At 36.1% G+C, this 24,892-nt stretch overlaps 1 protein-coding gene across 1 annotated transcript in view; it reads right to left on the reverse strand.

Annotated features, from left to right (window-relative positions):
* Positions 1-859: 859 nt before the first annotated feature.
* CNBD1 (cyclic nucleotide binding domain containing 1) overlaps positions 860-24,892 on the reverse strand; it is a 143,001-nt gene continuing 118,968 nt past the window's right edge. The window contains exons 9-12 of the mRNA XM_074319101.2: positions 7,452-7,561; positions 5,699-5,842; positions 5,270-5,332; positions 860-949 (exon numbers count right to left, since the gene is read on the reverse strand). Of these exons, the coding sequence (XP_074175202.2) occupies positions 860-949; positions 5,270-5,332; positions 5,699-5,842; positions 7,452-7,561 (407 nt within the window). The remainder of the gene's footprint in view (positions 950-5,269; positions 5,333-5,698; positions 5,843-7,451; positions 7,562-24,892) is intronic.

Here is a 24,892-nt window from a genome sequence, read left to right on the forward strand (position 1 = left end):
CTACATCACTCAGTAAAAGTGAGAACCTCAGCAGGACCACCTGGACAGCTGGACGTATATTTCCAGAAGTCAAAAGCCACATGACACTATTTTTTGACTACTCTGAAAAATCTAAAGGTAAGTGACAGACTAGTTGACTTCTGACAAACAAGCTATGGAAGTGGCTGCTTTGGAACTGACCCGCACTCTCCAAGTTTGCAAAGAATGTGGGAGAGTTGTGTTCTGCAGACCTTCGATGCAGACCAGAGGTGCACTCATGCACGAAGGAGAGACACGGGGAGTCCCAACAGGGTCGCATGGGAAGTGGGGGGTGGGGGTGACAGCGCAGTGGCCTCACCGAAAGAAATCTGGACTCCAAGGGAGAAAATGAATTTCCCCTATTAAGGGATCACAAGTGAAAGGTCCCTTCATAATATTAAGGAATTTCTAAAACCCTCAAAGGCACTCAATGAGGAAATGGTTGGCTTGAAACAACTGCCAAGCACAGAAAGTGAGAAGCCAACTTATAAAAGTTACGCTCAATTAAGGACCTCTTCACTGCCCTTATGACTTCTTCACCGTCTTCTCCCCGGTCCCCGAGCTGGCCCCACAGCAGAGACATCAGAAACCACAGGAAGAAAGCTGCAGGTGGGGATGAGGAAGCAGAGACGCAGACACACCTGCAGCATTTGGGCAGTAGGAGTCTAAGGTGGCCTCCAGAACACGCGGTATTTCAGGATTAGGCTGTGTGATGCAACAGAGAGATTTTGCAGATGTAATTAAGTTTACTAACCAGTCGACCCTAATATAGGGGGATTGTCTGGGTGGGTCTGTCCCAGTCAGAGCGAGGATGTCCAAGAGATTCAGAGAGAGAGAGAAATTAGACGGGAGGGAGCTCCTCACTGCTGCGCTGGATGGGGCCACGGCGATGGAACCGCCTAGTGTCTGAGAGTGACCCCTGGCTGACAACCTGCGAGAAGACAGGGGCGTCAGTGCTACAGATTCAAGGAATGGAATCCTGCCAACTTGAGTGATCTTGGAAGACGCCTCTTCTCCAGCAGCTCCACATCACAGCCCAGCAAGACAGTCGTGTGACACTCTTAGAACCCAGTCACGCCTGCCCAGACATCGCACCTACACAACTGTGAGACCGTAAATGAGTGTTGCTTTAAACTGATAAATTAATGGTTATCTGTTAGGTGGCAATAGAAAACTACCACAAGCATGTAGCAAGCCCATCCACCTTCAGCTGAGTTTGAATACATGCTTCTTAACAGGCTAGATGTAATGTCTCGGCCCAGATGACTTGGCAACTACAAGTAGCTCATATGGTATTTCAAGACATAAATGATCACAAAATCATTAGACTGAGTTTTTAAAGGGTGGGGGAAGAACTTCTATCACAGAAAAAAAAAATCAGAGAACGTAAGAGACATAATAAAATTGCTTTGGGAATGCTTCCTGGGAATTGAACTTGACCAACAAACTCATTGTTTATTGTGTATTCAATAATTATTTGTGTTTTCATTTTAATGGAGGCATCTAAAAACCCAGGATAATACTATTTTTAACATCTTTCTGCAAGAGAAATGTAAAGTTATTATATTTAAATATTTTAAACTAAATATGTCAGAATTGTGAGAGATGGTTTTCATCACTAGCAAACACTACTGCTCACAGGTAAGCTTATGGCTGAGGGGCACACACAGACTCTGAATCACTGAATCCATGATTGAGCAAGGATTACACCTATTAGAACAACAGTGGTTTCATGTGTCGTATAAGATAGAGCACTGGCAAATATGAAATTGGTAATATGGTATTTGACATCTCGTTGCTGCTTTTCTTAGAATAAGCTAAAATCTCTTCTGCCATTCACAACATCCTAAAATGAAGTCTGCTCCCCAAAATTCCATAAATTAAAATGGTTTAATATTTTTGTTTTTGAAACAACTTACTGAAAAACCAAATTCAAGTGAAAACCTTAACTTTGTTTTGCAAAACAAAAAACTAAAAAATTTATAAATGGCTAAATATATATTATCAAACTAATATCAAGGTCAACATTATTTTCTGATATCATTTCTTCATTATGTATATGATATATGGATATGATACGTGTTATTTTATAAGATAAACAATTTCTCAAAGTAAGAACTACTTTTAAATGTCTGCAAGATATTCAAAAACTTTAGCTGGTTTTATCATTAACAAAGGAGTTCTTTAATATAGTTACAAATTATCTAATGGAATAAAGTAATATACTGAGAAACAGTTCTGTGAAATATAACTTTTTCACTCAAAATTTGGTCTAAAACAAAACAAAAAATGTACTCAACTTAATTTTATTTTTAACATTATTAGTAATGAGTGAAAAAGCATCATAAGAGAAAAAATACTTCTAAGTATCATACCTTATTTTTAACTTGGAAATGTGTTACATATCAAAATTTTATCATAAAGCAAAAACAAAAAACAAAGAGGAAAAAGGAGACAAATCGTTCGAGAATTTAAGCTCTTCTGATTAACACTGTTACCAAGGAGACACCTGTTTATAACTTGCCTCATCACAGAGGAAAAATACTGCTGTGTTGGGAATTAGGTTTTTTCATAGGAATACATGCATTGCTTCTGAACTGCCTAACAGACCTATCTATACTAAAAAGTCTGGTTCCCTAGGCTTTTGAATAAGAGAATCACTACTAAAGATGAGGGTTGGACAGTCTTCCTGTCAGAAGGGGGAGCTCTCAGCCCCTAGTGAATGACGAAGCACACCAGGAAAGACTCTTGTTTCTAAGAGCCCTCCCAACTTCCCCTTCTCTATAAAAGAGCTTCGTCTCCTTTGTTTTAGCGGACTTGCTGGTGGCCTGCCATGGTTGCGTGTTACCACTGCAATCTTTGGTTGTTCCCAAATAAACCCATTTTGCTGGAGATATTTGGCTGGCTTTTTGTTTAAGGTCAATAGTACCAATGTCACCTTCGAATTGGAATTTTCCTTTTGGAAAAAACAATTTAAATTCAGTCGTGCATGGCTGAATGAGATATGATAATACCAGAGGTAATTCTTTTCTTATATATAAAAAGCAATTCTTTCTCATTACAAAAGGAGTACAGTTGTGTTAATGGTAGGATGAGAATTTCGGATATCAATAAAATTAAAATAGTTGGTACGCATAATTTTAATCTAAGTGACTCATCACTGCTGCATCTAGACAAAAATATATTACCTTCAGAAAAGAAGTAATCAGACAAACTATACTCCCAGTGGCATTTACTGAAAATAAAGTCTATTTGTATTTGCTTAAACTTAATAACTCTCATTTTTATTTAGATGCTGAAGGTAAGGTCTGAGAAGTATGTACAAAGATTACAAAACAAGTTATTTCCTAGCTTCCAAAAGTTAACAACCTAAGTGAGGAAAGAAATCACTCTTGAAATCCTTTTAAATAATGCAAAACTAATTATCGTATATGTCTTCCTCTATGATTGTATATAGATAGCTTTATACATAATCCTCCAGATAAAGCTTTTCACATTTATGCAGTCCTTTGTGTTTCTTGGATTCTGTTCTGCCTATCCCCAGGTATATGCATAGTGAATGCACTGCTCCCTTTCAATATTTACTGTTATTAATAAACTGGATCATTTAAAGGATATTGGCTATTTAATATGGTTTAATGGGAGCAAATAGAGAGTGCAATCTGTATACTTGATAAAAGATATAATCTTTAACTTACTTTTTCAGTAATACATTTTACAATTCTAAAAAAATCACCATATATAATAATCTCTGGTAGATTACAAAGTGCAGGCAATGTAATCAACGTGTGACTGAGGATTCTGTTGGAACATATCATTTTACTTATTTTTTGTTTATTTTTAATCAGCCACTTCTAATATAAATAACTATTCCTAATACCAAAGTAATATAACAGCTAAAAACAACAATATCATCTTGATAGCAAGATGACATATCATGGGTTTTGCTCATGTTTCTGCTTCTAGTTTAACATTTTCATTTATCTTCAACTTGATATTTTTAAGGCATAATTTACTGTCCCTTGGGTTCTGCCCTATGCTATTTTACAGAGATGGATCCCTATTTCAGATGATAGAAGAAGTGGAATAAATGGAAACAGAATCAACTAACACGAAAATGCAAAATTAAAGATCATCATTGTTCATGTGTGAAGGTGACTCAGCAAAATTAACTTATTTTTTTATTAAACTTATTTAGCTTTTAATTTTAATTTCATTAATTAATTTAATTTTTACTTTTTGGAATAAAATAATTAGAATGTAGAAATAAAAGGACTCTGAAATTAAATAGAATATTTTACTTCCTTCTAAGTTGTGGCAAAACAAGCTAAATACAATCCTCAAGAACATTTCCACTGAGGGAATGTTTAACTAATTAGGCACACAGCATGTCAGTAGCTTTATAACATCAGTCCCAACTGAACAAAATATAGAATGAAATGTAAAATAAGAACAGCACACACAAAAACACAACCAAAGCTTATGCTACACATCTATTTGAATTTTGGGTTGCCAGATGGCAAAGAAGATTCTAATACATGCTTGAAAGCGGCACTTTCATGTGTGAAATGCTGATTTACATAAAAGAGTCCACAGTGTATTTGCCTGCACCAGTTACCATAATTAGTACAGGAAAAGAGAACTCAAACTCTATCAGGTGAGAATGTCATAATTTTAAATGGCGGTTAGTCATTATTTTTAAGTGATATTTACTTTGAGGAGGGATTGTATGTGAATGTCACAGAAGGAAACAAAATATATCAAATGTATATATTTCAATATATACAGATATATCAAATGTGCTATTTCAAATGTATAACTTTTAAAAATGAAGACATGACGTTGAAGTTAAGCCGAATAGAGTTAACGTACATATTGTCTAAGAGACACAAAAATGCTTGAAATTCAGGATAAGGGGATTCATTCACATCAGACATGGATAATCACGAAAATCTTCCTAATTGAGTTTATTTAAAGCAAATCTCTCACCCATGTTAATTTCTCTCAGTTTATCTTCCCTTATCCCTTACTCAATGCTTGACATTTTGAGTTTTATTATACATGAAACCATACTTTTCTCCAATAACCTATTATGTTATGACTTATTAACCCCTATTCATTTATCCTTTATACTTAATTGCATATCCTAGTTGAGTATTTATAATGTTTGAAGGCCAAGCGCAGGTGGCTGCAAGCTTATTATTCTTTTCACAGTCCTAAGTTCTAATATTTTAGATAAGGGCCTACGTACAAGGCCTAGAGCTTCATCTACACTTGGTCCAGACCACACGCGAGAGGACAGCACATAGTTGACCTGAACCAGAAACACAGAAGCGATAGTTGTAGAGATGAAAAACCAAAATATATTCCAGAGAAGGAGGGAGTGTTGCTATTAATGGTAACTTGCAAATTAGAAGAAAGATTTCAGTAATTTCAAATCAAAGCCTTTTGAAATATTGCTAATATATTCTAAAACAGCATAATTAAATCAGACAGAATATGAAGTTAAAAAGAGGGCCATCCATAGAAATGTTGCCTCTACAAATAACACATATGCACCTTGAGTACTTACTTGAGTGTCCCAGTTTGTCTGTGAAATATGTCTACTCTTGTCAAAAACTCAATAAACAAAATGATATCACAGTTAACATTGTTAAAAAGGTATTCATTTACCAAATACAGCTTTGTCTTCAATGACTGCCATCTCCACCTCTTTTCCGGTAATTACTGTGCACGTGAAAGGAACTTGAAGAAGAACGCTAATCTCACCAAAGGACTCCTTCTCATTAAGTTGACCCATATAAACAAGTTTTTGAATTTTTTTCTGTAAGAGAGATAGATAACTGATATTTACTTAAATCACTTACATATAATGGACAAATATTGTTACTACCAGAAACACTGTTCATAAACCATTTAGGTATATGATATTTAAAATAAATTGCAATTTCATGCAAATCAGAGAAAGCATTTACTTAAACGTGCACTTAAATTATATTTGAACCATAATAAATTGACGTCAGCCTACCTAAGGTAACTAAAGACACGACACCACCGCCGTTTAGTGATGTGCAAATTAAGTTTTTCGATCCTCCGCGATGTTTGGGAAATAGGGAACTTTCCATTTTTCAGTCCCAGGGTACCGTTTTATAAGCACAGCTCAGCTGAGTATGTTTCATGAACTACCACTTGTTACCTCAGCCCCTTACAAGGCACACGTACTGAACTAACACAAAATAAGAAAAATTAGCAGAGCTCCAGGAACAGAAGGGAAGGGATTAACAGGAAAGCTGGAATTTTACCCTGGTCCCATTTAAAAAAGAAACATGGAAAGTGAGTTTGACTGAGGGAACTCATAATTTAGGTCCGAACTAGGAATTCTGTGGAAAAGGGCCTTCAGGATTTTCAGTATGCGTGGTTCTGGAGACAAAGCTGAAAGTCCAAATTATTTTTTCAGGGAGAGCTCAAACAGGGGTGTACTGACACAGGGATGAGCTGGTGAGCAGTCAGATAAAAAAAAACACAAAGGAAAAACAGGGTGTCGCCCTCAGGATAGCAGGATGACAGGAACTCCAAAAAGCTGGAATTCTTTTCTAAGTATCCTCGGGTCAAAAGCCAGCGTCTGCCTTGAAGGTTTGCCACTTTTCCAAATGGAAAATCTTCACACTGAGTCTAACTTGAACAACAGAACTCAACGAAGTTTACATGTTCAATTGAGTTCATTGAAGATGGCCTGACGAGCCAAGGGTTAGTTTCTTTCTAACTTTTCTACCACTCTGCATTAGTGTTTTGCCTGTTCGAGAACGTCATAAAACTGGAATCATACAGAATGTACTCTTTTGGGTTTGACGCTTTGGCCAGCCTGCTCTGCTGTGATTCATCCATATTCTCAGAGGGATCTTTAGTTCATTGCATTGAGGTGCGGCATTCCCCAGTAGGAATACTCCAGTGTTTCTACCCATTCGACTGTCCATGGGCATTTGGGTTACTTCCGGTTTGGGGCTTATGAAGATTCGTGTAGGTCTTTTTGTAGACATATATTTTAATTTCTCTTGAGTAAATATCCAGAATGAAATTTCTGGGTCATATGTTAAGTGTATTATAGCCAATCTGATCTGCTTATAGTGGTACCTTGCTGTGGTCTTAATTGGTATTTCTCTGACGAATAAGATCAGTATCTTTTAATGTGCTTATTGGTCAATTTCCGTGTCTCACCACTCAGCACATCTTACAACTTATCTTACATTCTGGTATCTCACAATTCAGTAAAAAGGAGAAAAGAAACCCAACAAAAAATGGCCCAAAAAACTGAACAGAAATTTCACAAAAGAAGACAAATAGATAATAAATGTCCAATAAGCAAATGAAAAGATGTTCATTATTCATGAGAGTCGATTAATAGATTAAAGAGAATACATAAGTTTAAAACTTACCACTTTTTTTGACTGTAGTCTGGCAAGTCCTACAATATTTCTATAGACGTTACAATATCCAGAATTAATATAAGCCACAAAAGAAATTATATTTCCACTTTCCACTATCACTGAAAATAAAAAAGAAAGATAATTCATTATTTCACACATTCTTCTCTATAACAAATTATTTCAGACATTCTGACAATAAAATATGACATTTAATCAATAACTATTAAGGATTAATTTCTTAATAGATGCCAGTTTATAGGCAGTATATGATATTTGTATGTGCAACGTAGTATGAAACGCAGGCAAGATCCCGCAGTCCAGCCAGTGGTGTGCAGTAACCTCCGGGGAGGTGAGGTACAGGGTGCAGCAAGCCCCATCTGTGGCATTTGCTGATGTTCATGGGAAATATTCCCACCAGGCCTAATTTCAAACAGCACTTGGTTTAACCACTGGCTCACCAAATCCCTGAATATGGAAGATGTGGCTCTGCGGAGCCAGCGCCTCGAGCCAGCCCTAGCACTTACCAAACATAGGCGGAACTCAAAGCAAGGTTTTTGAGGCCACACTGGACTGGTTTGAAGCCCTACCCTGCCACTTTGTATGTGGCCCTAGACAAATGATATACATTCTCTGCACTTCCGGTTGTTCAGCTTTAGAATGGCAAAATTAGCAGCCCTTGTTCTGTAATCCCCATGAGCTAATGAAGTTCACATACCGTACTCAGCATGATGCCTGGCCCCTAGTATTACAAAATTAATCATGCTATTAGTATCCGTATTTTTTGCTCAAATCTGTGAAACCACCCTAAGGCCAAGATGTACTTGACGATGAGCACGAAAATACCTTCGTATGTATTCAAAAGCAATTTAATTAAAAATCTCCTAATCTATATAACACTTTAAATTATCAACATAATTTAATTGAAATAATAAAATCAGTTAACGTATGTAAATTAAAATTACTATTTCAAGTTTACTTCTTGTTCATTCTGAAGCATATCAAATTTTTTTTCTGAAAACCCTAAACATAACAGAGATAACATAGACACATATGTATCATTCCCATGATTTTATAAAGTAAACAATATATTTATTTTTACTTAAAAAATAAAATATTTGATTATTCAAAAGTATTTATTTCACATTATATAAGAGTATATATCAAATGAGAAAAAATGATGGATATTACTAAAATAATAAGGTAGAGAACAGCATAGCTCTTTAAAAATTATAGTTAAAAAAGGAACAAGGTAACTATCGGTAACGTAATTTACCATAAACAAACAAAAAATAAACACAAACATAAAATGGAAAAATACTTTAAGATAAATCAAGTAGCATTTCAATTATTTTGCTGCCATGTTTATGAGAATATATCATCTCTCTTTCCTGATATAATATTCAGAGCTCAAAGTTTATAATAAAAAATTGAAAGGTTATTCTACTGTCACCAATCATTTATTTTTTTCTTAATTATTATCACTTTGCTTAAATAAATTATTATGATAATACTGTCTTATACTATGTTTCTTGCAGCCAAACAATGATATTACAAAGTTATCTTAAGATATCAAAGCATAATCTGTCTGTAGAATTATGTGTAAATTGTATAGACAAAGGGAAACTTTCTCATAGACCGTACTCTTAAAGGGAAAGAGTCTTCTACCAAAAGGTGATGTGATGGTAGAGACTGCTTTACTTTTTTCCATCAACCAAGAGGACATAAAGGCAGGCACAGGGCATCCTGGCAATTGTTACGGGTGAGGAAAGGAGGCACTTAAACAGATACAAACGAAACCCATTCTTCCTAACTTTCAGCACTGCGTTACATAAGTCTGCTATCAAAATCCAAGCCCTCCGCAGATCATAGAGAAGCACACATGGTATAAAGACCTTGTGTGGAAGGCAAGGCAACAAGGCAAGCACTGCAGCAACACCTGAGAGGCCGTCTCGTTCCATGGAGGAGAGAGCTGCCGCCTGAGTAATTGTCTAGGGCAGGGGTGTCCAAACTGCGGCCAGCGGGCCAACTGCGGCCCACAATCCATTTTTAATTGGCCCACAGCAAATTCCAAAAATATATTTAGTTTACTTAAATAAACCAGGTGAGGCAATACGTACTTCACCTCGAGTGAGTGACCCGGCTGTTTGTATTTCGCATGTGGCCCTTGGTGAAAAATGTTGAAAACAGTTTGGACACCCCTGGTCTAGGGTCTTTCTAAGAATCAGTGCAAATGTTCATCTGACTGAAGACAATTCAGCACAACTCTTTCCATCTAGGTAAGCAGTCTGAGTTCAATGACATTACCAAAAATGTGTGTCACCACACTTAAGAAATTTTAAATGTTACTATTTTTGACTAGGAAAAAAATCATACCAATTACCTGTAAAAGAGTCAACCTGCAACCCACCCCCCCAATGTGTTTCCTAGTTTTATTCATTCCTCTGGGGTTACAGAGAAAATGACAAACAACATAAAGATCCAAAGGATTATAACACAATTTTAATTGAAAAGATTTAGCCATGGACTGTGTAGATAAAGCTTTATTTATTATTATTTAAAGGTCATATTCATGAATGTTCAGGAAATAGAGATGATTTGTATTTAAAAATTAGGTTTTAAAGAGCCTCATCAAGATTCAAACCCAGATTCTAAAACCTGAAAGCATTAGACCATTATGGAAAATATAACAAACTTGATTTTATCATAAAGGTAAATAATAACAAGAAGAAAATAAGGAAACTGATTATTCATAGAAACTGAATATCAGGCATTGTTATTTTTCTTTCTGTCATGTATCGCATGGCAGGAAATAGTCACTTTGAGTCAGTCTGATAAAACTATTTTATTCCACTTTCAGATCCATCGGAAGTCACGCTAAGAGGCATAGTTCGTTCCTGGCTCTTGGCATCAGCACTGGGTCAGTGGAGGCCTCAGGGTTCATAGAAACTAGTGATGGAGGCTGCTGAAGGACAGCTTCTTCACTAACGATCAACGCCAGTCCATTGCTTAACAGGCTGACACACGGTTCTGGAGAGCAGTGCGTCTGAGCGGCAGTGAGACTGACGCGGCTTCAGGCAGGACACGCGTTAGCTGAGTGGGTGCCAGTTGTCCTTGTGAAACCGGACCACGAGAAATAGAACGACGTAAAAGAAAAGCACCTGTGAACACTATTTGACTTCCTATTCCACTTGGGGAAATTTATCTGAAGATGGATATATTAGTTTGCTTCTATAATGTTATTAAGAAAGACCTTGGTTAGAAAGGGGTTTGCATTTACTGAGTATTTCTGTAAGGGTCCATACTAAAGAGACTTTAGATCATATTAAACACTGCTTCTTCCCTGTTAAGAAATGCTTATATATAGGCAGGTAAATAGCATTTATGGCTCAGTAGAGACACATCCGGAACAGAAATGCACATCAGAACTGATCATTCATTATCGAATTTCCAAGTATACTATGCCTTCTGAGTTCATTAAAGCAGGTCACTCTTGTAAAGAATGTCTGCATATCTAAGACAGCCTCATGTTTAACAAGTACCTGTCACTTTGCATAGGAAATAAAAAATAACGCAGAAGTGGACATTCCCTCCTAATGCCCAGCGGGCCATCCTGTCGGGTGAACTAGGAAAAGCCACCTCCCAGAGACTCCCTGGAGACATCTTCCTCCCCTGGCCCAGGTGCTGAATGGAATGGAAAAAGCAAAAAGAGAAAGTCTCTCTGAAAATGATTAACCATAGCTCCCAGCACTGGGGCTAGAATCCACACCACTTGTGAGGTACTAAACACTCATTTTAAATTATACTGTGTTTTCACAACTCTACCCGGAAAAAAGGGGAAACACATTCCTTCTAAATGAATTAACGTTCATCCCAGGCTTCAAGAAATTCCCACACATGTAAAGATACTATAAGCTCTCAACACAACATCTAGAGTAGTCCCCCCTTATCTGTGGTTTCCCTTGCCACAGTTTCAGTGGGGTACTCAAGATTTTTATTCCCCAGGGAAAACTAGTGTCGAGCAAGTGTGGGTCCCGTTTCAGATCCACAGAACTTCCTCCTGTGCAGGAGCCGTTGATTACCAAAGAAGAATTTAGGTGACGTACCAGTGATGGACAAGATGCTAGGCAGACGGAAACACTTGAAATAACACAGGAGTGCATGATGACCACCTTCCAAAAATATTTCTGACTCATTGATAACGCCCTTCCTTTTTTCCAGCACTGCGATGAATCTTGACATACACATTAGTTAAATAGACAGATAGGTGTATACATTTCATTTCAATGAGACAGTGTGCGTTAGGACAAGTAAGCAATTGTGTTTAGCCTGACATTTGGAATCAAACTTCTGTTCTCAGATGAAATAGCAAGATGTCTTTATCTCACAGGGTTCTTTAGAGGACCAAAGACATTATCTAACTTAACCTGCAAGCTACACTGCTTTTTAAATGGCACCAAGTTAATAGAAGAAAATTATTTTCATCTTTGTGTAGAAAAAAGTTTCTAAGTTTTCACCTGACAATCATGTGTTTTAATCACAAATTCTAGTTAATCATGGTAATTGTCCACTTAACAATGGTGCGCTGATTAGCTACTTCATTCGGACATGACCTAAGTATCCATACTGATTTCATTCAATCACTGAAGCAGCACTATTTCAGAGGTGACTAAGCACACATAAACGGACTGGCCCAAGGACCTACATGGCAGTACGACACATTTATCATTTGTACCGAGTGTACATGACAATGAAATGTATTCATTATGAGAGAATTATTGACTTCATTAATTTCACAATAATTTTGATTCAAGAGATATTTCCCTTGGTATGGTTTAATGTAATCTGAACCAGTGTGGGTAAAACATTTGCATAAAGAGATTGATTTTATTACATGCCTTCAGAACACTAGTTTTTCACACTGAAATTAGTTCAATAATTCTATAGGATATTTATGCAAAATCATACCTCAGTACACCTACTGATGATCCAGCCTTCAGTGTTGTGCACAATATTCCAACAAAAAAGTGTGAGAATTGTTTTTAATATTTTACCATTTTTAAAACAAGTTAAAAAGATATGATAAATCTCATTTCCATTTTAAAAAGTGGACTATTAATGCTTTTCTTATTAAATTTTAAGAACTCTTTCATATTAATGCTCTTTTATAATATTATTTGTTGAATTTCCTGAAACTATTGTTTTTCTCTTAATCTTACTACTTTTACACTCAAAATAAATTGTATACCCATATTTTCTTCCTATTGTCCTATTTTTAACTTAACTAATCCATTTAAAATAATTTTTGCCACATGAAGCCAAGTTAAATATCAAACTTAATCTACTCTCCTATGTGTGCAGATTATTATTATACTAATTCTTTTTATAAAAAAACAAAAAAACGAACCTTTCTCAATGATTCCTACTTCCTCTGTTACACACGATACACCATTGTCCTGCACGCTAGTGTCTTGTATAAGCTAACACCCTAATAAAAACCTAAGGCAACAGTATTAAAAAGTTGTTAGGGCTTTTATAAGAAATAAATTTAGATCACGTTTCAAGAGTGATAGAATATATTTATATACATCGAAGAAATACCTCTAATTCTAAGAAATTTTCCTACAGAAATAATCAGGTAAATAGTTAAGTGTTTATGAATCAAGTATTCAAAACCAAGCATGTAAGATATGTTATGCAACTAAAATAATAATCAATAGAGAAGTGTTTAAATAAATTATAATAATTCACAGGAAACATTCAGCTTCTACTAAAATTCATTAACTTTTAAAACTGTTACTGATATGGAATATGCTCATTTTATAATGGCCATTGGAAAAGAGTTTCATTAACTGTATACTAGTCAATTTTAAATATATAAAAGCTACTTGCTTCTGAATTAAAAACCTGGAAAAACGTAGGAAAAGGTTATAGTTTGTGTCTATAAGAGTATAATTATGTAACACATGCTTACTAATCTTGTTTTCCTGAAATGAATGCACTGAGTATACATTCATTTCCTAATTAGATGGCCGGGCCACTGAGAACAACAAGGGCTGGGTGGTCTCTCTCACTGGGGCCAATGAGAATAGGTGCCTGCCTCCCCCGTTCTGCTTTGGGGGGCTGCCTGGTGGATGGGATTCTACCTCACCTCTCTTGGATGGACCACGGATGGAACCGGGAATGCTCTAGCACCATGGAGGCTGTTGACAAAGAAACTAGAACTGGGTGGCCTGCCTCTGCTTGCTTTAGAGGACCCATGCTACAGTAGACAGACACTAGAGAGAGCAAGGGATTAGAAAGTCCTAGAGAAATAACCAGCAAAGTGCCCTAATTAGGAATCTACATGCACAAATCCAGAGAGAAGGCAGGAGAGGCCCTGATTCTAGCGGAGCTGACTGGTGAAGGTCTTTTGCTGCATGAGCACAGCCCATAGGTGGATGTTTCTTTACATGTGCAGGTACGAACATCAAGTCACAAAGAGCAGGAGGAAACATGGGGAAATGACCGTAACAGAGAGACAAAATTAATCTCCAGAAACCAATTACGAAAATGAAAGTGCATGAATTAAATGACAAAGAATACAGCATAAGTTTCATAAATATGTCCAGCGAGTAAACAGCAGGCACGATGGTGGGCCAGCCCCAGACCCTCTGATGCTTCCCATCAGAGAAGTGGCGTTAACATGACATAAATTGCTTCTGTGAAAAATCCAGGAACCAGTTAAGAAGTTCCCACATCCCAGGCAAGCACAAAGCCAACCACATAAAACCTGGTGGGAAAACGCATGGCCCTTTCTTGCCAGAGTCCCTCCCGAGTCATGGCGTGGATCATGGTGGAGAAACGACCAACTCCCAACTTCTCTCTGGGTAGGGAAAGAAGTGGCACTTAAATACAATGCTCTGACCTTTTGGGAGGCTGCCCAGGGGCCTGAGTTCTGTCTTGCCTGAATCTAAGCACTGCCAGCAATGGTGCCAGGTTGAGGTCCCTTGAAAAGTAAGGTGATCACCAGGCACCAGAGTCTGCAGTGCCACAGACAGACACAGTGTGACACGCCTTAGCAGCACTTAGCAGACCTCTTCCTTAGGGCATAGCACACGGCGGCCCAGACAGCACAGCCCCAGAAAAGGCTTGAAAGATCCCTAGAAAATTCACTGGGCGGACTGGAGCAAGTCCTGACTGTGCAAAACATGGACATGAACACTGTGAGAAGTGGTTGATTTTTCAAATTTCAAAGTCCCAAGAGAAGATAACAAGGCAGACGAAGAAGCAGGGAAATATGGGCTCCTCAAAGGAGCAAATTAAATCACAACAGACTGTAGAGAAATGGAGATATATGAATAACCAGACAAAGAATTCAAAATAACCATCATAGAGATGGTCAATGAATTAAAAGAGAGCTGACACCTAAATTAAATCAGGAAAACGATGTCTGAATAAAATGAGAATATCAACAGAGAGATAAACTATGAAGAACAACCAAACTGAAACTCTGGAAGTGAAGAATAAAGTAACTGAATTGAAAAATTCACTAGAGGGACTAACAGCCCTTGACTAGACAAGAGAAAGAATTAGCAAACTTCAAGACAGGACCTTTGAACTTACTGAGGCACAGGAGCTAAAAGAAAAATATTGAAGAAACATAGGAGTCCCAGTAAGAGATGAAAAGGAGAAAGTGGCAGAGATCCTATTTGAGGGAATAATGGCTAAAAACTTCTCAAAGTTGAGAAAAAATAATGGGCATACAAATTCAAGAAGCCTTCTTCACTCCAACTAAGATACATCTAAAAGAATTTACACACAGACACATCATCATAATGAAACCATGTCACAAAGAGAATTTCGAAAGTAGCAACTCATCACATATAAGGCAAATTGAGATCAATTTGTACAATACTATGCTTATAGTGACAACACTGTACACTTAACACTGTTATGTAGGTCTCTCGCTTTGTGTTTTTGACCATAATAAAAAATAAATTGGTGTTAAGATAAACTACCAAGTTAGTATTTTTTTCATCACTTCTCCATTGAAACATATCTTGAGTAACATACACACACACACACACACACACACACACACACTCACACACAATTCCCTATGAACAAAAATTCCTTGAGTTGTTTGAGATATTGTCAATAAATCATTGATCTAAGAGATATGACACATAATTTTAACTTACGACAAAATAGTTTTTCTCTGTCTAAACTCCAGAGTTATAATCACACAAGGTGTGTTTACAGGGACAATTAAAAATAATCTCAGAAATATTTTCAGTCAAATTTTTAGAGGTATTGAAAATATTTTATTTTCTAAGTATCAAGACTTGATCTTATTGCCCTTTCTATCTAAAAATGCAGTTGTAGAAACAAAAGTAACCTGCTAAATTATTAAATTAAATGATTAGCATCACCTCCTATCATGCATGAAACACATTAACTGTGTTCTTGAAATATGCTTAACTTGACAAGGCAAATAATGAAAAGTAAAGTAAGTCTAAGATGAGTTGTATGTTATTCGGTTCAAAATCAGTTATTTTTCTATTGGAGTTAAAAGAATATTGACAGTTTCATGCAATGAAAGCAAGCAGACACTCAATATTTTTTGTTCATATGGTGTAAAATTTGGAATTGATTTTGGAACATGTCACTATTCTAAGAAGCCCAGGCTAGAGGACAAATTTTTTTAAAAATTTTATTCAAACCATTTAAAATGGTGCAATTACTCAAAAAGAGAAGAGAAAAAAAAATAATTTACTGAAAGGACATCAGAATAAAATATGTGGGCTCATACACATTACCTTTTTCACCTATTGGAGCATAATATAAACACTTATAGGCAATATAGAGTCCCCTTCCTAATTGGTTAACTCGGTCTCTATTATTTTCAAACTATATAATTTTCACTGTTAATTTCTTTCTCACAGAGCAATGTTATTTTGTAATCAATCAATATTTGTTAATTGAAGTGGAAAGAATTAAATAAAGGTTAAATTATGTTAACTTTCTATAGCTCAATATATGTATTATTTTTCAATTGAGAGAAAGTACATTTTTCTGTGGCTACAAAATTTGGGTAATAGTTTTGTTCTTAAATCATTTTGTCTAGTAGAGCTTTTCCAATGATGTGAGATTATTTTATACGTGTCCTTCTATTATTCCTCATCTGGAGCTCCTGCAGCTTATTTGATTTATGAGTACAGCCTTCTGATTTCTATGTATGTAAGGAAAAAATTCTATAAATACAGTCAGTGGAGAAGAGTGTGACCTGTTGGTTTTATTACTACCAGAGGCAAATTTAGAACCTGTGAAAACAAGTCAGACCGACCGGAGGCTCGGCCCCTTTGACCCAGCCCCGGCCTGGTTGTCCACACTGGCCATCCCCCCTTCCCCACCAGGCATTCGCTTATCACTGCTGCCGTGCTTCCTCCTCTGCCCCACAATCCTACACTGCTCTTCTGAAGGTAATTAGCGGTGTTCTACATGTGAAATAAAATGCAACTTTTCTCAGTCACTATCCTTCGTGTTCTCTTTGTATGGCGGGGGGCAACTCTTTCCTCATATAATCTCCTCCCTTGATTTATACTAGCACTGCATGGTACACACACTACTATACATATACTGGTCTTATTTTTATGATCTCATAATTTGGTTTACTCTTCTTTTAACTGCTTAAAAGTGTGGTGCTCCAAAGTCCTTTCACTACCCGTGTTCTCCTCTTTCTATACCATAAGCCTGAACCCTTTTGGAATGCTTCAGTTTGGGTGTAATGAAGGGTTAGGGTACTACTTCCAAAAGGGCAGGGGTATGCTAAGGCGTGACTGAGGCCAACTATCACGACTATTTGTCCTCCTTGCCTCTCTCTCTCTCTCTCTCTCTCCCCCCTTCCTCTTTCCTCAGAGTGCTTTTTCAGGTATTTAAATCTCATTCTTGTATTGAATACCTCCAGCGTCTGACAGACAGTATATTGTGTGTATTGAACACCCTGAATGTGAGGAAGCCTTACAAGACTGGGAAATAATGGGAGGAAATAATCTCTGACGTGTATACAGGACTAGGGAGATTTTCTCTTTCTACCAGCCAGAGAGCAAGCCCTAAAAATGTATGGTGCATCAAGTAGAATATGCAGAAGAGGTGGAAAAAACCCATACACCCAAGCTAACCCTGTTCTGATTCTGTCTAAGAAAAATTAAAAGCAAGATATGAAAATATCAAACTGTTGTCAAGTATTTACCCCTGAATGAAGCTCAAAAAAAATTTATAGAAATAAAAAAATATCCGTTACCCAACAAAATAAAGTTTAGAATACTTGGAGTCCAATGCAAAATGACAATACACACAAAGAAACATAATATGTAATTTATAATGAAAAGAAAAAAATAGAAAGCAGCCGAGAAATGACATAGATGATAGAATTAAAAGACAATGGCATTGAAACCTTTATTACACATACATCCCATATGTTTAAGAAGCTAGTAGAAAGAATGACCATTTTAAGTAGAAGCATGAACAATAGAAAAAAGATGCTAATCTAATTTCTAAAGATGAGAACTAAAATGTCTGATATGAAAAATATAACGGATATGATTTATAGTAGATTAGACAGTGCAGAAGGAAAGATTAGTGAACTGAAGATGTGGTAATAGGAATAATCCGAAATGAAACAAGGAGGAAAAAAACCAAACACACACACACACCAGAGAAATAATGAAATATGAGACAAGTTCAATGGGCCTAATATACATATAATTGGGTTACCCAAGAAAAGAGGAAGTATTTGAAGAAATAATGTCTAAAAATAGTCCATATTTCATTGAAACTAATTTTCCACCCAATAATAGCAGAATACACATTGTTTACAAAAGCACATGGAACACTTACCACATAGGCCATATTCTGGGCCATAAAACAAGTCTCAATAAAATTAAAAGTATTCAAATTCTTTTACCAAAATGTAATTAAATTAAAAATCATTAACTGGAAAAACCCCAAATATTTGGAAACTTAACATATTTCCAAACAAACTATGGGTCAAGGAGAAATCAAAATTAGAAAGCATTGTGAGTGGAAATGAGAACAAGAAGACCAACATATCATCATTTATGTATATATCTACAGAAGTATAATACTTAGAGGGAACAGCATCAAATGGCTCTAATAATGAAAAAGTCTCAAATCAACAACCTCTGCTTCTGCCTTAAGACACTACAGGAGTGTATTAAACCCCAAATAAGCAGAAGAAAGCAAATAATAAAGATAAAAGTGCAAATCAACACAAAATAGGAAAACAATACAGAAAAATCAATGAAAACCAAAGACGGTTCTATGAGAAAATGAATAAAATTGATAGATCTCAAACCAGACAGATCACACACACACAAAACATACTGTAGCAACCTGCTCAGATAAGTACCATTATCATCCCCATTTCATAAAGCAGAAAAATCAGGCACAGAGAAGTTATATAGTATGTTCAAGCTTCACAAGTAGAAAGTGGAGCAGCCAGAATTCAAACCTACGTGACTTCCCTCACCCAGTGATGTTCTTAAATATGCACTGTACTATATAAAGTATTTTATGTAATTAAAAATGTATATCAATTATATTTGTATAGCTGCATGGTTATACCTAGATATAATATAGTAAATAACTATATACAATTAAAATCGATCCCTACACACATTCGGGCACTTTTCAGTGTATCTTGGCTACCTATACACATCTGCACATATGATCTGCCTCATTCTTTGTATTGGTGGTAGCGTCCCGCTCTATGACTGTTCCATAAATTATTTCACCAGCCCCTTCCTGATGGACATTTGTTTCCCACTGCAAAGAAAAGTGCAATTAAAATTATGGTACATATATCCTTGAATAAAATAGTGCACGTATCCTGGTATAAGAGTATAAATTTTTAGACATAGAGTTTGGTGATATAAAGATTTTTTTTAGAGATTTTGCCAAATTAGTGTTGAAACATTGTATACCAACTGACATGTTTACCTAAAATGCATTAGATTCTTGCTTTCTAACTTTCTAGAGAGTCCTATATATTAATGACATTTTGAATGTTTGCCAATATGATAGGTAGTAAAGCTAATTAAACAAAATTGAATTTTCAAAATTATAAGTGAAGTTGAATTATTTAGTTTTCTATTTACTCACTGGGAACTGTCTTTTCATTCTCTTCTTCATTCTTATTCCCCCTTCTCTCTCCCCCCACCCTTATTTTCTTCTTCCCTATCCGACTTGAGAATTTACAATTCATTGATAAGAGCTATTTTTACATTAAAAATAATTTATTTCTCATGAGTACAATATTATCAGCTTGCTATTTGCATATTAGTACATTATGGAACATTTTGCCATGCATAATATTGAATTTTTATTACTCTGTGATTAATATTTCAATTTATGTCAGTTACTTTTTTTTGTCATGCTCTAAAGGGCCTCCTTCACCAAAGATTAGAAAATGAATTTGCCAATGTCTTCGTATAGCAATGTTATAATATAGTCTACTTAAGGATTTTTAATCAACCTGTTCACTACTTGTAAACAATCGTATTCAATAAACTACCTGTTCCCTACTCTTGAAATACCTCTATAGTATACAAAATTGCCATGTTTTTTTTCTTACTCCCTTAGTCTTTCAAGTAATCTGCCTGCCAAATAGAATATTTGATTTATATTACATTTTCTCAGTAGTTTCAAAGTATTTTTAAAGTTTTTTTGCTTGTTTAATTTTCTTACATAGACGTTAGTAACAACACAATCAACTTTTTAAAAATATTCCTCAATTCACATTGGGCTAATAAATTTAGTGAAAAAAGACATCGTTCAATACTGTGCTTTCCTATGCAAGAATGAGTTATACCTGAATTACTGTCTTATTTTATGTCACTCAATTGAGTTTTATGTAACACCTTAATATTTCTTACTAAGTGTGTTTCTAGATATTTAATATTTGGGGTTGCCATTGTATATGTAATGTCTTCTTCCTTTAAATTTTATAATTAGCTGTTATAAAATAAAACTTAAATACGAATCTTGCCACCAGTCACCTCTCTTAATTCCATGATTCGTAATAATTTTCTCATTGACTACACAAATATTCAACTATATAATAATATAACGAGTAAAGGATGATGATTTTACCTTCTCCTTTTACAAGTTCATGCTTACTCTTTATTTTACTTAAAAATGTTAATAAACTCATCACTTTAATGAGAACGCCTGTGATATTTACTGTCAGGAATGCAGCTAACTTTGTTTCTGAGATTTAGATTACTTTATCATGCTGTGGAAGTTTCCATCTTATTGTATTAGGAATATGTGCCAGGATTTCGTGAAATGCATGAAGATGAGGTTACAGTTTTTCTCCCCGATCTATATTTTAGTAGGTTTTTAAAAACCATATTGAGGTAGTTTTCCTTGAATTCCTAGAATGAACAAACTTTGTTTTAGAGTATTGCTCTTTAAAGTGCTGCTGGGTTATGTTTTCCAATATAATTTTCAGGATGCTTATATTGATATTCACATTTGAGGTCCTAAATAATCTTTTCCTATTATCTGTGTCAGTTTTAGTTTCCATGTTACACTAAATTTGAAGGAGAGCACTAGTATTATCAGCTCCTTGGAAATTTAATCAAATTAACTAATATTAGGCACATTAAAATATTCATACTGTGATTACAGTGTGTTTCTTAGCTAGAATGTCTCCAATATTCCAGAAGAGACTGCTATAATTGGTCTTCTCAGACAGAGATCAAAAACAACAGTTTACACTAGAAAATGCAAGATACAAAATGGGGATGAAGGCCATTTTGTCTTGGTGTACATTATTCAAATTATTTCAGTTACCGACGTACCTTCTCTACTGTCATTATATAAGTGACTAAAATATTCAGGATGTTAAATTTATGTAACAAATCCACCTTTTTAACACAGTTCTATTTTTAGTGACAAACAATTTTTAAAAGTTGCATATAGCTTTTTTAATCTAGCAAAGAGAACACAAGAACAAAGTGTAAGATATCAGATCTCCCAGCGATAAACAAAAATATCCCTTTCTTCTCAAAGGTTACGCAGGTCACTGAAAGTGGTTGAGATCGTTTGCTGCATGATGTTCTTGTGGTTCCCATGCATTAAACACTATTGCAGTTCCTTCATGATTGAAAGACTTCTTCAAGTAATGTACATTACATTCCTTCTCTTTAAAACTGTCTTAAGTACTTGACCAATGGCATGAATACATAAGAGGCCAAAGTACTTCTTGAGAATAACTGTGTGAGCACATAAAACTGTTCCATGTAAAATGCCTGAATCATTATTGTCACATTATTCAGACACAAGTCATTTATTCTTGAATAGCAATCCAAATTTGATTTATATTTCACATTCTATGGCAAATATTACTTCCAGATAAGTTCCAGCAACACTTTCTAAAATAACATTTGTCAAACAAACATAAGTGGATTCCTGTTAATGCAGTACATGCAAAAAGAAGCAAATCTCCCAGGTGTAGCATCGCTTTGTCCTATCTAAAATAAAATTTAGGTACATGGTGTTTTAATATAAAGCTTAGCCAAGTTTTCTGGGGGAAGAATTGACTTAATGTTAAACATCAGAAAATGGTACTACCCTTGCAAACATGGTCAAAAATTAAATAATAAAAATAATTCAAAAACCAATATTATGTTACTTGAGAAGTTTCAGCAAAACTACTATGGATTCAAGCCTAAATTTATGAATGCCCACATTTTTCTCAGAGCAAATATTAATCTCATAGCTGTAACTATCTCATAAAAGCTCCTTAAGATTTAGGAATCTAAAGAGACCAGAAGAGAAATACAGGTCTTTGACACGGCTGCCCTCTACTGATCCAAGATTTGTCTTGTTTCAACAAAGGACTTTTATGAGAGTATTATTATCTGAAACTTCTAAGTCTTATAAATGCAAGATTTAATAAAAATATGCAAATAACACTATTTTTATCGAAGTTTGAAAATCAATACATGGGCTTATGAATAATTAATTACTCACGTGGCTGTCATTTGCATGTAGAAATGCAAAACATTAAAACAGGATAAGAATGCTGGAGTCAGAGGTAGATTGGCCCTAGTACAGTCCTATTTTTCTCTCTTTTTATAAGCAGTGCAAATATCCACTATATTCCACAGGAGCTGAAGGTCTGCTCATTTGTCATTAACTAGTGGTTCGGGTAACTTTGAATAAACATTTATTTGGGGCCCAAATGTCCAGTGACACCACTGCTACAAGTTCAGTAGCACCAATATTCAAAGCGATGAACTAGTCATATGTCCATCGTCCTGAGAGAACACAGGTTGTGCACGTGTAACATACCTGGTGGTGGAGAATGGTTAAAACGACAGCACTGCACCTGCAAGGCACCAGCTTATTCAAACTAGATTATTATCTCAGAGCTCTGTGATGGTGCTTTGCAGAGACAAAGTACAAGAGAGTAACTTGCTTTCAAAAAATAGGGAAAATTGTTCAGGTATGGCTCAGCCCAGGAGGCAATGGACATAGAGTTTAGATAGATATAGACAGAAATAGACACAGATAGAGTGTTTTGCTTTGTCAAAACTGTGGAAGCCTACAAAATTCTTCTTATAATAATCTTGAGCAAGAGTCATTTTACAGTTTCCAGAAAATTCATGCTGGGGATAATATTTCATGAAGTCAAATAAAGGCAGTTGCAAATAGAAAAACACAAAGCAATATTGCCTCTGAACGACTGGCAGGAAAATCTGTGCTTTAAAGAACTACTAGCAACGGCTCTTTTTAGGAAGTGGCAGGTCTGATGGAGGTTATGGTAGGATGCAGATGCAGAGAGGGTTTGGGGTCATGAAGAAAAAGAGTCACAAAGAAGACAGAGCATCAGGGCCCCACAGGAGGCCATTCACTCTTTCTGCCCAGTGCTGCGTGGAGGAAAGAACCCAACGCTGCAGACCCACCTGTGCAAGCCTGAATGTTTGCTGTCTCAGCCTCTCTGCAGAGACACATTCATCCCACCACCAGCCAGGTGGGTCAGGAGCGCTGGACCATTTTCCAGCATGGGCTACAATCCAGCTCCCGCCCAATAGCAGATCCCACGTCCTAGCCAGAGTGAAGCTTTCAGGGTGCGCGTGTGACGCAAGCCCAGCCAGTGAGTCACACTAACCAGATCTCTCCTGGAACACTCAGGAAAAGAGACGTTTTCACAGAGATTGTTGGCTGTGACAAAATGTGTCCTGTAGCTACTTTTGCAGTAACGCGGGGACACTCGCTTTAGGAGGGAGTGAACACAAAGCAAAACAGAACCAAGGACTGGAACAAGAGTCAAGCGGAACAGGTCCAGGTATTGGATCCAGGCTTTCCTGAACTTCCCAGTTACATATACCAACGCACTGCTTATATTTATTATTGTTTTTCTTGATTCAGTAAGTTTAATCTCTGTCACTAAAAATGCAAATATATCTAATGAAACATATTAAAGTTAGAACCCACAAATATCCTTGCGAGGCTCCGATCACTGAGGTTTTCAGCCAGTGTTCTCTTAACCAGCATCCAACAAACAGATGCACCAAACTGGTGATCACCCGTGACCCGCTGTCTCACCGTGCATCTGCCCTTTCGCACCCTCGCGGGCTGCAATTACCAGCAAACGAATTGTATTCTAACAACTCTGACTCTGTCCTGTTTGTCCCAAATGCTGGTTGTGTCATTTGCATTTTCATTGTAATTATAAATCTTAATCTAATATTAAGTCAATAAATATTCCATGTGAAAGAGTTCATATTTCCATGAAATCTGAAGGTGAATCCATTAGAAAGGCTTAATAGTTGTGAGTTGCAAAAGAAAATATCCTAAATAGATATAAAGTAAGATATATCCTGGGAGAAACAACAAAATTTAATCTTCACAAGAGATTTTATTTCCTGTTCCACTTTAAATGAATTAATACTAGAAGTCCTGGGTATAGAAAAAAATACAGATCTCTAATGTGGATCCAGACTCAAAGAGGCCTTCTCCCACCATCAAAACATGGGAAATAAGGAATCCATAGTATTTTAAGTTGAAACAAAATGCTTAACTACCTGTAAGTCATTTATATGATGTTCTCACTTTTTTCAATTAAGTTACCACTGACAGGTTCTATCATACCAGTACATCTGCACATTTTCAGTTTTTTAGAAACCAATATGCCTCGCTTTCAACTGCTCAATGTATACCTTTAGATTTTTTATTTTCAGTTCTTCTATATCAAAGAAGTCTAACCCTGGCAAAGCTAAGTTTGGAGCTTCTGCTCCCCTCACCATGTTTCTTGCTGTTGGTAGAAAGTGAGAATGCCTACCTGAGAGAGGGTTTATGGGAGAAAATGAGACACTGTGTAAAAGCAACTAGCAAGTAGCTGAGAGAGAGAAGGTGTCCAAGAAGTGTTCATTCTTCCC

The sequence above is a fragment of the Rhinolophus sinicus genome, chromosome 7, assembly GCF_057876585.1.
Source record: "Rhinolophus sinicus isolate RSI-liver-muscle chromosome 7, RSI-T2T, whole genome shotgun sequence".
In the NCBI taxonomy this organism is placed as follows: Eukaryota; Metazoa; Chordata; class Mammalia; order Chiroptera; family Rhinolophidae; genus Rhinolophus; species Rhinolophus sinicus.